The 13,905-nt window shown below is 38.5% G+C and overlaps 1 protein-coding gene across 1 annotated transcript; it reads right to left on the minus strand.

Annotated features, from left to right (window-relative positions):
* Nucleotides 1–10,288: 10,288 nt before the first annotated feature.
* On the minus strand, nucleotides 10,289–13,136 carry LOC103513774. Its single transcript, XM_026826790.1, has 5 exons — nucleotides 12,936–13,136; nucleotides 11,780–12,464; nucleotides 11,205–11,581; nucleotides 10,929–11,104; nucleotides 10,289–10,766 (listed from the first exon to the last, which is right to left on the minus strand). The coding sequence occupies exons 2-5, from the start codon at nucleotides 12,150–12,152 to the stop codon at nucleotides 10,346–10,348; spliced, it is 1,347 nt and encodes a 448-aa protein (XP_026682591.1). The 5' UTR covers nucleotides 12,153–12,464; nucleotides 12,936–13,136; the 3' UTR covers nucleotides 10,289–10,345.
* Nucleotides 13,137–13,905: the final 769 nt, after the last annotated feature.

The raw sequence follows: 13,905 nt of genomic DNA on the forward strand, positions 1-13,905 counted from the left end.
TTCTTCAAGAAAAACAATCCACAAGCACATAGCACAATCCACGATAAATTGCCCCTGACGAATAAAAAATATGCAATGCGCGGAGCCCTAACTCAACAGACTATTTTTTTGGGGAGTCTGTGGTCTGTGCTCCTTTGTTTTTGATTTTTTGGCACGAAATTTCAAATTTTGAACTTGAGGAAAAAAAAAAGAAAAAAAAAAAGAAGTTAAAGTTAAAGAAGTGTTGGTGTTGGGAATTGAGGATTTCCTGGTTCCTGGAAGATTTGGACCATTAATTCCAGGATATCAAAATCATCAGTGAGAAAAGGCTTCCGTACTGATAATAAATGAGTTTCCCATCTCTTTATCGGGTCTGCTCGCAGGTAAATAACCATTTTTACAAGGGTGTTCAATTACATAATATTACAAGATCCTTTACAATGTACTTACATCATTATTATTCTGTCCAATTGTGGGATTATCTGAGGGAGATTTCATACCTTGTTTATCCTGCCCGAATAGGACTAAAAAGTCCCTTTACCCCAGCAGTCTAAACAAGGTCTCGTGAATTTAGTAAATTGCCTAAGTACCTAGGCAATTTAACTAGGCCCAGCTCAGGCAAGGTAGCTAGGTAAAGTGCTATCTACATATTTCTACTAAACTAAACTAATCGACTTGTGTTTCAGATTTCAGTCCTAGATCACACATCGAACAAAGATCTGTTTGTGGAGCAGAAGCCAGTTCTAATATCCCTCAGTGATGTGCCAATGCCTTAGATTGAATTCGACACAATGAACTCTGTGGAAACTAGTCGACTCCAGTACCTAGCAAAAAGTAGACACTATAATGTACCTGTGATAAGCAGTGTCATAGAATCAAAAATGCCGAAAAACCATGAAACTATGTTTCGGGTCAAGGGAGATTTCCAAGTATTTTTGGAGACAAAAATCTCTTATCATACTCAAAGACTGTTGGCCATAGTCTTTGAGAATGCTCAGAGGTAACTGCTTGTAACATGTGGTGGTAGACCCCAACCTAATGTGTGCAGTCTTCTGGCAATAATATTGTGCAAGTTGGCTTGAAGACTCTTGCTTTGAGTTTACAAATAGAATGTCACCTGAAAGTGGTTTGTACAAGAGACACTTTTGTGTGCACACACAGGAAAGCCTCTTATGTAAGCCAACTTGCACAATATTTATTGCCAGTGGACCCTCAGCCAAAGATTTCATAGGTTTAGATGTGATCATGTGCTTTGAATGGATTATGTACTGCATATAATTTCATATTAAATGGTAAAAAGGGTGGTGGTACACTACAACCAGACCCTAGTGGTCAAAGTTACAGTTCACATGTATAAAATAATGTGTTTTATTTTGTTTTCTAGATGAGACCCGTGTGTCAAATACAACAAAAGGTTTTTTCTATAAGTCAAACAGCATCATTGTGCTGTGGAAATCAAGCAATCCAGCAATATCACAACAGAAGCAGAAGTATTAGTACATGTAGTCAGCTGAATCAAATCACTAAAACCACAGGAGCTGAGTATTTATATGAGAAAAAGTCACCTTGGCTCAAATCTTTAATAAAAAAGTTGGGATGGAAATTCCTCTACAAGGGGGTAAGATGTCAGGGCTTCAGTCAAATTATTACTGTGACTTGATGCCTCTTGGCAGGGCTATATTTAGGGGGGGGCAAGGGCTCCCACCCTTCTAGCTTCATTTATCTGTTTCACTGTAGGCCAGACTCTGACAGAAGCCGCCAACCGTTGCACCGATCTTAACCAAAAGTTTCGTGTCGCATCCTTGTCACATTTGACATCTACATACCAAATTTCAAGTCTCTTACCGTTCTCGAGATATTTTGTTTACAGACAGACACACACAATGGCTGCAACTTTGGATTTAGGCTCTAGGGATCTCAAAACCTGTTTTGGCACTAAAAACTGACCATCGAAATTTTGCCCCGATTACATTACATTTACTTTCCTTCCTATAGGATAAGGAAAGTAAAAAGATGTACTTTGCTCTCCACTCCCCTCTATTTTTAGCGTTTAGTCTAAAAGATTTATATGCTTTTATGTAGGTAGGCTAGCTGTAGGCTGGGCTTTAATTTAAATACAGCTATATGTTTGTAAAGCAATAAATTACATATTGTTACATGCCTATCACTTAGTTTATGACAAAATATTGTTAGTAAATAAAAATTTTATTTTCACTCTCGTCTTTTATTTTTTGAAAATTTTGGACACTTTTTCGTGTTAGGTCACTCTTTAAAGAAAAAGGAAAAAAAAGTTCGATAGAGGGAACTGTAAGTGCTGATCTTATCGTCCCGAAATCGAAGAGAGAAGGGACAGCTATATGTTTGTAAAGCAATAAATTACATATTGTTACATGCCTATCACTTAGTTTATGACAAAATATTGTTAGTAAATAAAAATAACGCATTATTTTGTTTTCACTCTCGTCTTTTATTTTTTGAAAATTTTGGACACTTTTTCGTGTTAGGTCACTCTTTAAAGAAAAAGAAAAAAAAGTTCGATAGAGGGAACGATAAACAATTAAACACTCTTATCGTCCCGAAATCGAAGAGAGAAGGAAGACAGTATAGGAGAAAGCCAGCCCTTCCCAGAACGAACATTACCCGTTCACGATAAAATCCGTCCCGGGTGGGAATCGAACCCTCGGCTTATCGTTTACACTTTACAGGGTAGACGCGTTACCAACCAAGCTAACTAGGCTTTTAATCTCTGGGGCTAAGAAAATTCACTCCTTTTTTTCCTTGATGAAATTATTCGTTCGGGTCATCATATTAATAAACATATATCCTTTGCAAAACAAATTTTATCTTTCGTAAACATGCAAACCGTCTGCAAAATTAGATAGTTATTTTAAATTAGGAATTATAACCTAGGCTTTTAATCTCTGGGGCTAAGAAAATTCACTCCTTTTTTTCCTTGATGAAATTATTCGTTCGGGTCATCATATTAATAAACATCCTTTTCAAAACAAATTTTATCTTTCGTAAACATGCAAACCGTCTGCAAAATTAGATGGTTATTTTAAATTAGGAATTATAATGGCTAATGACCTGAAGGGGTTATCTTTTGCCCGAGTAATTGAACTTTGATGATAAGCTACGATCAAAATGTTTTGGTGTGCATTACCGAGGTAGGTACCCAGATATGTACGCTATAAGTCGATTAAATAGAATAAACCTTAAAAAAAAAAAAAATAGAAATTAAAATAGAATTTATGGCTCCAGCCGATAGTGTCACCTTTCATTCAAACCCATCTTGAGAATATTGGACAATAGATCAGTTGCGCTTACTCGGGTGATGTTTCAAAGTCATAGAGCAGGAAAAATGAGAACCAACGGAATTTTTCTTTTTCTTCTACGACTTCTAGATCCCGAGATAAATCGATGTAAAAAAAAATGAGAACCAACGGAATTTTTCTTTTTCTTCTACGACTTCTAGATCCCGAGATAAATCGATGTAAAAAATACCGGTGAATCGTGAACTTTGACGTCACGGCATACGCTCCCGTACACGATGACGTCACATTTTGCCCTACCTCATAGTGAGTGGCTGGCCTTAAAATTAACTACCAAGCCCAAAATTAACTACCAAGCCAATGGTGATATCACATTCAATGTACCCAAAAAAAATAAATAAATAAAAAATAAATAAATAATAATAATAAACTAAAATAAAATAAAATAAAAACTTACACAGAGAGCATTGAAGGTTAAGCTTCTCTGAGGGTTCCGCATGACCATTGACCTGAGGGGAATGATCAGAGACAGGATCAGGAACAGAGACAGAGGCAAATCTATCCTTGTACAGCTCCCCCAAGGATTTAATGTTAGTTGCTATTGTTCCATCTTCACGTAAAATGGCGGTGGATGAATCATTGATAAAACTGGTGAGTTCTGGATTGTCAGCCACAATCTGAGAATAAATGGAAATAAATATGTAGATGGGTAACTGGGTTCCAATTGTTCAATACACTCAGTGACTCAGTGGTGCAGTGGTTAACACATAGGACTTTGGATCTGGAGGTTGGTGGTTCAAGTCCAAGTCAAGTCATAAACTTCATCTAAATGTAATAATTGGGGAACAATATTTGTGATGAGCATTTAAGTATCCTTAACACAATTAAAAATTCCTTTCCTACTGTAAGATCATACATTAAACAGGGGGGGGCTTTTTTTTTTTTTTTTTTTTTTTTTTTTTATTTTGATAGAGGGAACTGTAACTCGTAAGGTCTTATCGTCCCGAAAGTGAAGAGAGGAGAAGGGCAGAATAGAAGAAAGCCAGCCATTCGAGTGAACCTCATCTGTTTAGGATAGGTTCACTCAGCAACCTCCTTGGCCGAGTGTGTATCACACTTGGCTTGCACGCAGGAGGACCGGGTTCGAGTTTTTTTTTCGGCTCTGTGCTTGGAGTTCGGGATGCACTCAGCCTCGTGAGGACAATTGAGTAGCTACTTGATTCGAGTAGCGACCAGTGGCGACATTACCAGTGTAAAAAGATTATTGAAATATGGAAATTGATTGCAAAGGAGGCACTTAGTAATGCTGTGATATACACAAAAGTTGTGAAAAAGCTCCGCTTTACCACAAAGAATTCATGATTTGATTTGATAGGTTCACTCTCGGGCGGGAATCGAACCCACGACCAAGCGCTTCCGAGCTAACTGGGCCGGCTCTGAACGAATTTTAATTTGTAGATTTTCAATTAGAATACATATTACCAAGTCGTAATATAGATCAAAACTGATTTTACTTTTTTATTTAGCTTTATTTCTGGACTCATCATTAAAGCAGGTAGTACTACTTTAACGTTGAGCCCAAAGCAATGGCTGGGTATTGGTAGTGGTAAGAGTATTTATAGGTACCCATATACAAAGGAGGCACTTAGTAATGCTGTGATATCCACAAAAGTTGTGAAAAAGCTCCGCTTTACCACAAAGAATTCATGATTTGATTTGATTTGATAGGTTCACTCTCGGGCGGGAATCGAACCCACGACCAAGCGCTTCCGAGCTAACTGGGCCGGCTCTGAACGAATTTTAATCTGTAGATTTTCAATTAGAATACATATTACCAAGTCTTAATACCTATAGATCAAAACTGATTTTACTTTTTTATTTAGCTCTATTTCTGGGCTCATCATTAAAGTAGGTAGTACTACTTTAACGATGAGCCCAAAGCTGGGTATTCAACATATTTCTGTTCTAAGTGACCGGTAATATCAGCGTGCCCTCTTTGATAATCCAGGCTAATCTTATATTACACTTTAGCCTTTATAATCTTTTTATTTTTCGGAAGGGTCAAAGGAGTTAAATAAAAATGTATTAATGTAGACATAGATTGCATTTGTATAATATGTACAAGGTAATAATAATTTTGTAACTAAGTAACATGTACTTTGAGCATTACCATGTAAACTTGCTAGATTGTTCACTAATAAACTCTATGAAATTAGAAGCAGGTTGAAAATTGATCACTAGCGATTGGTTTGGATTTCGTCTTATTTCACATGAAGAACATGTTGGGAATATTCCTACCAAATTTCAGCTTTTTATGTGTTGGGGTCTAGAGATAAATTATCAGGAAAAAACTCCTTCCTCAATTTATCTCACAAAGGATTATTTTGCCATTTTACTAAGCTCTATTTCGTCATTCGTTCAAGCCCTTTTCACATATTTTTTCCACGTTCCTTAGCCTACCTGTCTCACTCTGTGTACTTGTTGATTCTCTTTCCCCATATTTCTTAGGCCATTCACTCACTATCAGGTAGACCTGCAAGCCCTTTTCACATATTTTTTCCACGTTCCTTAGCCTACCTGTCTCACTCTGTGTACTTGTTGATTCTCTTTCCCCATATTTCTTATGCCATTCACTCACTATCAGGTAGACCTGATTAGGTGTCAGGTCTACCTGATAGTGTGTCTCCTCATCAGGTATCAGGTGTACCTGACATTCGGACCTTTTCAGCCGTACCTGTCAGGTCTACCTGATAGTGTGTATGCTCATCAGGTGTCAAGTATACCTCATCAGGTGTACCTGTCAGGTCTACCTGATAGTGATGGCTGGCCTTAGATAAGATAAATAAAAAACCCATTTGTGTTCTCAGGTGTTGAAATCCACGCAGAGGGCTCAGGTTCAAGAGCTGTCTGACGAATTTCGAGCAGCTTTCCTCAACTATGATGAAGGAATACAGGGTGACGATAAAGTATTGGCAGGCGCTGTATGGAGACGATTCTTCTGTAAGAATTGCGATAACCCTGAACTCATTGAACGTCTAGTCCATTATATTAGACACCAAGTAAGTATTCACCTATTGAATTCTATCTTCTCTTCCTCGCCTTTTCCCGTTTTCAGATCTGGCTTTTTCCGGCCATCGCGAGATGCTGGCTTTTCCCGGCCCCAAGGTAAGGTTACTGTGAGTATGTTGTGTTTGCCTATCGCCGAACGGAGGCTAAAAACCTAAGTCGTTAGAACTGTTGGTATAATGGGACTTTTTAGTCTTAGTCGACAATATAAATAATGTATATTAAATAAATAAACCCATATAAAAAGAAAACGAAATATTGAGTTAAATTTAATACCTACTAATGCTGATGCTGCCTGAAAACAATACAAAGCTAGTCTCTTATCATATTCAGAAAGAATTATTTTTACATATTTCTTTTATCATACGGGTTCAACGATCTATTCCTATTGTATACAAAATAGAACTTCTTTTATGCTTCTCATCACTTTTGACACACTTTTCGATTGTGTGTTTCCTTGACCTTTGATGCTCAACGTTCTATTGTTTCCTCATAGTCGGAATTGTAGTTTTCATTTCCTGAAAATAACAGTGCTTATTTATTTGTATACTGATCGAATAGGACTGAAGAGTCCCTTTACTCTAGCAGTAGTACAAAATGTACCACATAAAATGTCGAGATCAAGCGTGCCGGGAGGCGCGCGAACGTCAAGAGTTCGAAGCGCCACCCGGCCTGTATTAACACGAAATAGAGTCTCATGGTTTTTCGACATTTTCAATACATGAGACCTTGGTTAGACTGCGGGGGTAAAGGGACTTTTCAGTTTTTACCCAGCAAAAAAAAGGTATATTCTATTCTACCTAAGCTGAGATTGAACCCACGCCTTTCTGTTTACCAGGCTAACTGGGCCACTACACCACCGAGACAGGTTGTACCAGGACTGAAGAGTCCCTTTACTCTAGCAGTAGTACAAAATGTACCACATGAAATGTCGAGATCAAGCGTGCCGGGAGGCGCGCGAACGTCAAGAGTTCGAATCGCCACCCGGCCTGTATTAACACGAAATAGAGTTTCATGGTTTTTCGACATTTACATGAGACCTTGGTTAGACTGCGGGGGTAAAGGGACTTTTCAGTGTTTACTCAGCAAGATAAACAAGGTATATTCTATTCTACCTAAGCTGAGATTGAACCCACGCCTTTCTGTTTACCAGGCTAACTGGGCCACTACACCACCGAGACAGGTTGTACCTAGAATAGAATATACCTTGTTTATCCTGCCCGAATAGGACTAAAAAGTCCCTTTACCCCAGCAGTCTAAACAAGGTCTCGTGAATTTAGTAAATTGCCTGAGTACCTAGGCAATTTAACTAGGCCCAGCTCAGGCAAGGTAGCTAGGTAAAGTTAGGCGAGTGTGGAACTGGGAAGGTAGGTAGGTACCTAGTTATACTTGTCTATGCCAATCCATGAAGAGCATGGATGATGGAAATTAGTGCCCTACACGCCTTACACTTGAATTTAGACCACGCTACGCCACTGCCAGAAAGTAACCCGTTGAAATATTTGCAATCGAAAAACGAGTGCAAATTTTTGTTGATGGTGGGATTCGAACCCGGGACCTTCTGCATGGTAAGCAAGCGCGTTACCACTGGACCAACCGTGCTCAATTATTTTCTCACATTTTAATAGGAAAAAACTTCAGGTGCATTTGTGTGTTCTTGAACTCAAAGACATTGTTTTTAGTACATATCAATCTGTTGTACCTATCGATTGTCATTTTGGCAGTCTGCTGATGAGCAAGCAAAAGGTTTTCCAAGCATTTCTCTTTACATACAGAAATTGGGGAAGTGTAAAAGTGTAATTTTTGGATAACATCATTCACATTTTAATAGGAAAAAAATTCAGGTGCATTTGTGTGTTCTTGAACTCGAAGACATTGTTTTTAGTACATATCAATCTGTTGTACCTATCGATTGTCATTTTGACAGTCTGCTGATGAGCAAGCAAAGGTTTTCCAAGCATTTCTCTTTACATACAGAAATTGGGGAAGTGTAAAAGTGTAATTTTTGGTTAACATCATTGGAGAGTATGGAGAGTAGGTAGGTAGGTAGGTAGGTATATCTTTACTACATATTTTTCCCATTGTCAGACCAAGATCGCAAGAGAGGTGTTGACTCTACGAGTGCTGGAGTTGAAGTCACCAGTGCTTGTAGAGTCAACACCTCTCTCGCAATCTTGGTCTGACAATGGGAATCTGAGTATTCCCGAAAGCTCACCAAACTTTAAGTAGTTGAATGTCAAATCTCAATAATTGTCTTTTAAAATTTATATTTTAATTTGTGAAGATTCTTTTCTAAATAATTATACCGATAATTATTTGCATTTATTTATATAAGGTTGATTTTATTTCTTCATTGGTGTTGATCAGCTTACCTCCTTAGTTCCTGAGGTAAGCAACTCTGAAACATGTACCAAATCATTGGCGGAGGATGTCATGGCTACATTCATTATGGATTCATCATTGATCACTTTCTTCTTTTTCTTTGGTCGGTTCACATTGGACCTGAAGACTTGCTGAGGTGTAGGCTTCATTTTAAATTTATTGGAGTAGGTACTCTGAAAAAGGTAAACATTGAAAGTAAGCTAGGTAAGGAAATGAAGGTGATCACTTTCTTCTTTTTCTTTGGTCGGTTCACATTGGACCTGAAGACTTGCTGAGGTGTAGGCTTCATTTTAAATTTATTGGAGTACTCTGAAAAAGGTAAACATTGAAAGTAAGCTAGGTAAGGAAATGAAGGTACCTAACTTGTTCTTCAAAATGTTGTTGTAACTGTGAATATCTCACCCCCATGGACCCTGCAGAATGAGAGAACAGCCTGGGGCAATCAAGGGCCCCAAGATGTAATATTATGTAGAATATAATGGTATACCAAAATATCTGAATATATTGAGCAGCATCCTCTTTGGTTTGTAATGTCAGCTACTTTTACCTATAGAATGAGGTGTTTGTTCATGCTTCAGAGGAGCACTATGTTCTTTGAAATAACAGCTAAAAACACCGAAAAGAACCGTAGATACTTTGCCACCAAAATAAGGAGAAGGAGAAATGCAAAGATGAGAATGAACGGAATAATCCCGGGTACAGAGGAAAAGAAAACCTGGAAAACTGGAAAAATCACGAAAACGAAAAGCTTCCCTCAAAATCTCAAATTTTCTTCAAGAAAAACAATTAAACAATCCGCAATCCAAATCCACGATAAATTGCCCCTGACGAATAAAAAATATGCAATGCGCGGAGCGCTAACTCAACAGACTATTTTTTTGTTTTTGATTTTTTGGCACGAAATTTCAAATTTTGGACTTGAGGAAAAAAAAAAAGAATGTCATTTTGGCAGTCTGCTGATGAGCAAGCAAAAGGTTTTCCAAGCATTTCTCTTTACATACAGAAATTGGGGAAGTGTAAAAGTGTGATTTTTGGATAACATCATTGGAGAGTATGGAGAGTAGGTAGGTAGGTATATCTTTACTACATATTTTTCCCATTGTCAGACCAAGATCGCAAGAGAGGTGTTGACTCTACGAGTGCTGGAGTTGAAGTCACCAGTGGACTTGCTGGTACTACCTCAGACTCGGTGGCAGTATCACAGGTCATACTATTATCTAGTAATACCAAGGGCTGTAAGTCACTTGTACTGTTTACAGTGAGGTCTTGATCCGGTTTACTTTTCTTGTTCACTATTGTCTCTGTGCGAGTTCTTAGTTTTCGTTTGAGGGTCACCAGTGCTTGTAGAGTCAACACCTCTCTCGCAATCTTGGTCTGACAATGGGAATCTGAGTATTCCCGAAAGCTCACCAAACTTTCTTTAAGTAGTTGAATGTCAAATCTCAATTGTCTTTTTCTGAAGATTCTTTTCTAAATAATTATACCAATAATTATTTGCATTTACTTATATAAGGTTGATTTTATTTCTTCATTGGTATTGATCAGCTTACCTCCTTAGTTCCTGAGGTAAGCAACTCCGTCTACTGGGATACCCTGAGATATAGTAACCCTAACTACTAGTTAGAGCCCTTGAGTTCAATTCCAGGTTATGACTGTTTTTCTTTAGGACTTTTGTTTTTCTGTTTCTCTTTCAGACATGTCTGAGCTTCCAAGGCCGCTGACATACTGAGTGTGTTAGCATCGACTTGTACTATGCCTGAGTTCTGATTAGCATGCGATGTTGAAGCATGTTGTGTGGCATCGCTGTGGCTGAAGTACATCTTAGCGCAGGATTCAACAGCACAGCGGTATCTAAAATAGCCCAGGTGTTTGGATGCGACGTGAATGCGGAGTAGTTTCTTAATCGGTGGGAAAGATATTGTACAGAGCCGACACTGGTAGGAGTCTGGTGAAATATCCATAGCATCCTTCATGAGAGATTTGAACAGGCGTTCGGTATCACTGGAAACACCCAAGTCCTCTAGACTCTCACCTGAACCTCGCAATACAGGAGGCACTGATTGTAATGTTGGGAAAGATATTGTACAGAGCCGACACTGGTAGGAGTCTGGTGAAATATCCATAGCATCCTTCATGAGAGATTTGAACAGGCGTTCGTTATCACTGGAAACACCCAAGTCCTCTAGACTCTCACCTGAACCTCGCAATACAGGAGGCACTGATTGTAATGCTTGACTTGCTGGTACTACCTCAGACTCGGTGGCAGTATCACAGGTCATACTATTATCTAGTAATACCAAGGGCTGTAAGTCACTTGTACTATTTACAGTGAGGTCTTGATCCGGTTTACTTTTCTTGTTCACTATTGTCTCTGTGCGAGTTCTTAGTTTTCGTTTGAGATTTACCTCTGGTATCACACATAGCTGACTCAAAACCCACCGTGTATGGACAAATGAAACTGTCAGAAGACAATTGATTGTGTTCGAAATCCGCTCGACGGTTTACCTCTGTGCTCATGTTCTGTTCTGATGCTGTATGATCGAGACCATTACTCTGAGGCTCAGATACTTTGCTTGGTTCTTCATTCGATTTCACTGGTTCTTCACCTTCTTCCTTTACGACTATAGTTTTACCGTCAATGGATTTGCTACTACTGGTCAAAGTATCTTGTTTCTTACTCATTGAGAGTCTTGTTTCATTTCTGCTTAATGTTTGAGAACATCTTCTAGTATCCACACTAACAGTTTTGTTTTCTACAGAGTTTTGTCTCGTTCTTCTCTTGGGTTTATCTTCTACTTCACTATTATCTTCTTGTTCCTTGGTGGGGATGTCATCAGGTTTAGTAGGAACTTCTGTCTTGACCTTGTTACCCAGCAATATATCTAGAGAGGATCGATTTCTGCTTAATGTTTGAGAACATCTTCTAGTATCCACACTAACAGTTTTGTTTTCTACAGAGTTTTGTCTCGTTCTTCTCTTGGGTCTATCTTCTACTTCACTATTATCTTCTTGTTCCTTGGCGGGGATGTCATCAGGTTTAGTAGGAACTTCTGTCTTGACCTTGTTACCCAGCAATATATCTAGAGAGGATCTTCTTGTACTTTTCCTACTACTTCTATCATGTTCCATGTCCAGTATTTTATTATTATTGCTTAGCAATGGACTACATGTGAGTTTAATATTCCGACAGGACTCGTCTCCCATTTTGCTGTTCAATAACTTTTGTGTGATGGAATCCAAATTCTTCCTCTTGTCCTTGGAACCAAGTTGATTTTCTTTTTCCACATTTGATATATTATCTCCATTCATATGAGCATTTTCTTTCGTCGACACAGAATCACTAGAGGGAGAGAGGGTGGGTGTATCCAGTATTTTATCTTCTTCAGTGGTGTTCACAGGGGTTTCTATCTTGGAGACGATCGGGTTGCCTGGACTACACTTGTCATAGTTCATGCGAACTTGTATCCCTGCCTTGTTTCTATTCTCCTCTATGCTTAGTCTTGGAATAACAGGAGATCCAGGACTTGGGATATCGCCAGCACAGGAAGAGGCTGGAGATCGGAAGATCTTGTTACTACATCCTTGCAATGGGAACTTGATGAGATACTTGGCAGGACTAAGTACCTGATGATCACGGGAGTGATACACTTCATCACTCTTCACAGAGGCGGAGGAACTATCAGACGATATAGTACATGTAAGACAGAGGACAGAACCTGATATAGAATTGAACGGGCCAGAACATTTCACACAGCTGGATAGCTTCTGAAATAAAATGAAAACATACATGCCATCAGTAATTGTAATGATGACCTTATAGCTATAGTTTGATAGAGGGAACTGTAACAGCCAAGGTTTTATCATTGTGAAAGTGAATCTGTTCAGGATAAAATCCGCAACGAGCGGAAATCGAACCCGGGACCTAGCGCTAACAAGGCAGACCTAACTAGGCTAGCTCAATAAGATAACATCGTGAGAACGGGCCAGAACATTTCACACAGCTGGATAGCTTCTGAAATAAAATGAAAACACACATGCCATCAGTAATTGTAATGATGACCTTATAGCTATAGTTTCATAGAGGGAACTGTAACAGCCAAGGTTTTATCATCATGAAAGTGAATCTGTTCAGGATAAAATCCACAACGAGCGGAAATCGACCTAGCGCTAACAAGGCAGACCTAACTAGGCTAGCTCAATAAGATAACATTGTGATTTGTGATCATGTCTACTTACATTGGAAGTATTACTGACAGGGATAGTAGGTGCAGGGGTTACAGTTTCAATTGGTTTTGGCTTATTTTGAGTATAGAGATGCTTGGGGACACTTTTCACCACTTTGCTTGCTATGACTTTCTTCTTGTATACCTGTTCTACACGGGCTCTCGAAATGTGATGCACTGAAAGTAGAATAGAATATACCCTTCTTGCACTGCCAGAATGAGACTGAAAAGTCCCTTTGCTTCCGCAGTCTAAACAAGGTCTTATGTATTTGGTTCAAATTTGAAACAAGTAAATAAAAGTAAACCAGTCTAAACAAGGTCTTATGTATTTGGTTCTAATTCGAAACAAGTAAATAAAAGTAAACAATCAACTTGGTTATTACTCATTTATGTTTTCCATCCTGTTCCTTTGTTTACATTGTACTCATTTTTTATGCAAAGGTTAAGAAATGAGGTGTTCATTTCCATTTGGTTTCAATTCCATAGCCCATAGCGAATTAAAACCTGATTCTTGTTTCTTACCTATCAGAATGGACCAAAAGCAAATCATCTGACAGAATCCTGGATCCAGCCCTGCCTCTTGGACCTTTGCTTTTAGAAAGGTTGCATTTTACATGCCTCATAAACATAGTAGAGGTCATCTTTAATAACCAGTCAGACTTGAAAAAAAAGTCAAGGGGGAGATGAGCTGAAGTAAAGCAATTGTTAAGAGGTTTTTCTACACCATTTTTAAATTGAAATATCTTACACCAACTCCAAATCCTTGCACCAAAGTCTAAATAACATTGGAGAATACAGGTTTCATTGACTGTAGGTATTGAATTTGGGCAGCATTGACTCTTACTAAGATCTGGATTATTCTGTTTGATGCAAGAACTCTACAAGTGGTAATTTTGTACAACTAATCTCAATTATTTTGCTTTGTTACAGAAATTTTCAATGCTAGGTTATCAGATGTATGAGAGCATCATCAAAAATGTTAA

This window comes from Diaphorina citri, unplaced genomic scaffold (genome assembly GCF_000475195.1).
Source record: "Diaphorina citri unplaced genomic scaffold, Diaci psyllid genome assembly version 1.1 scaffold41, whole genome shotgun sequence".
Lineage (NCBI taxonomy): Eukaryota > Metazoa > Arthropoda > Insecta > Hemiptera > Psyllidae > Diaphorina > Diaphorina citri.

Coding starts and splice junctions, on each gene's coding strand:
- LOC103513774 (XM_026826790.1), bottom strand. CDS start 12,152: ATGAACTATGACAAGTGTAGTCCAGGCAACCCGATCGTCTCCAAGATA. Junction 11,582..11,779: donor TACAAGAAGATCCTCTCTAG/ATATATTGCTGG, acceptor GATCCTCTCTAG/ATATATTGCTGGGTAACAAG. Junction 10,767..10,928: donor GTAGTACCAGCAAGTCAAGC/ATTACAATCAGT, acceptor ATCTTTCCCAAC/ATTACAATCAGTGCCTCCTG.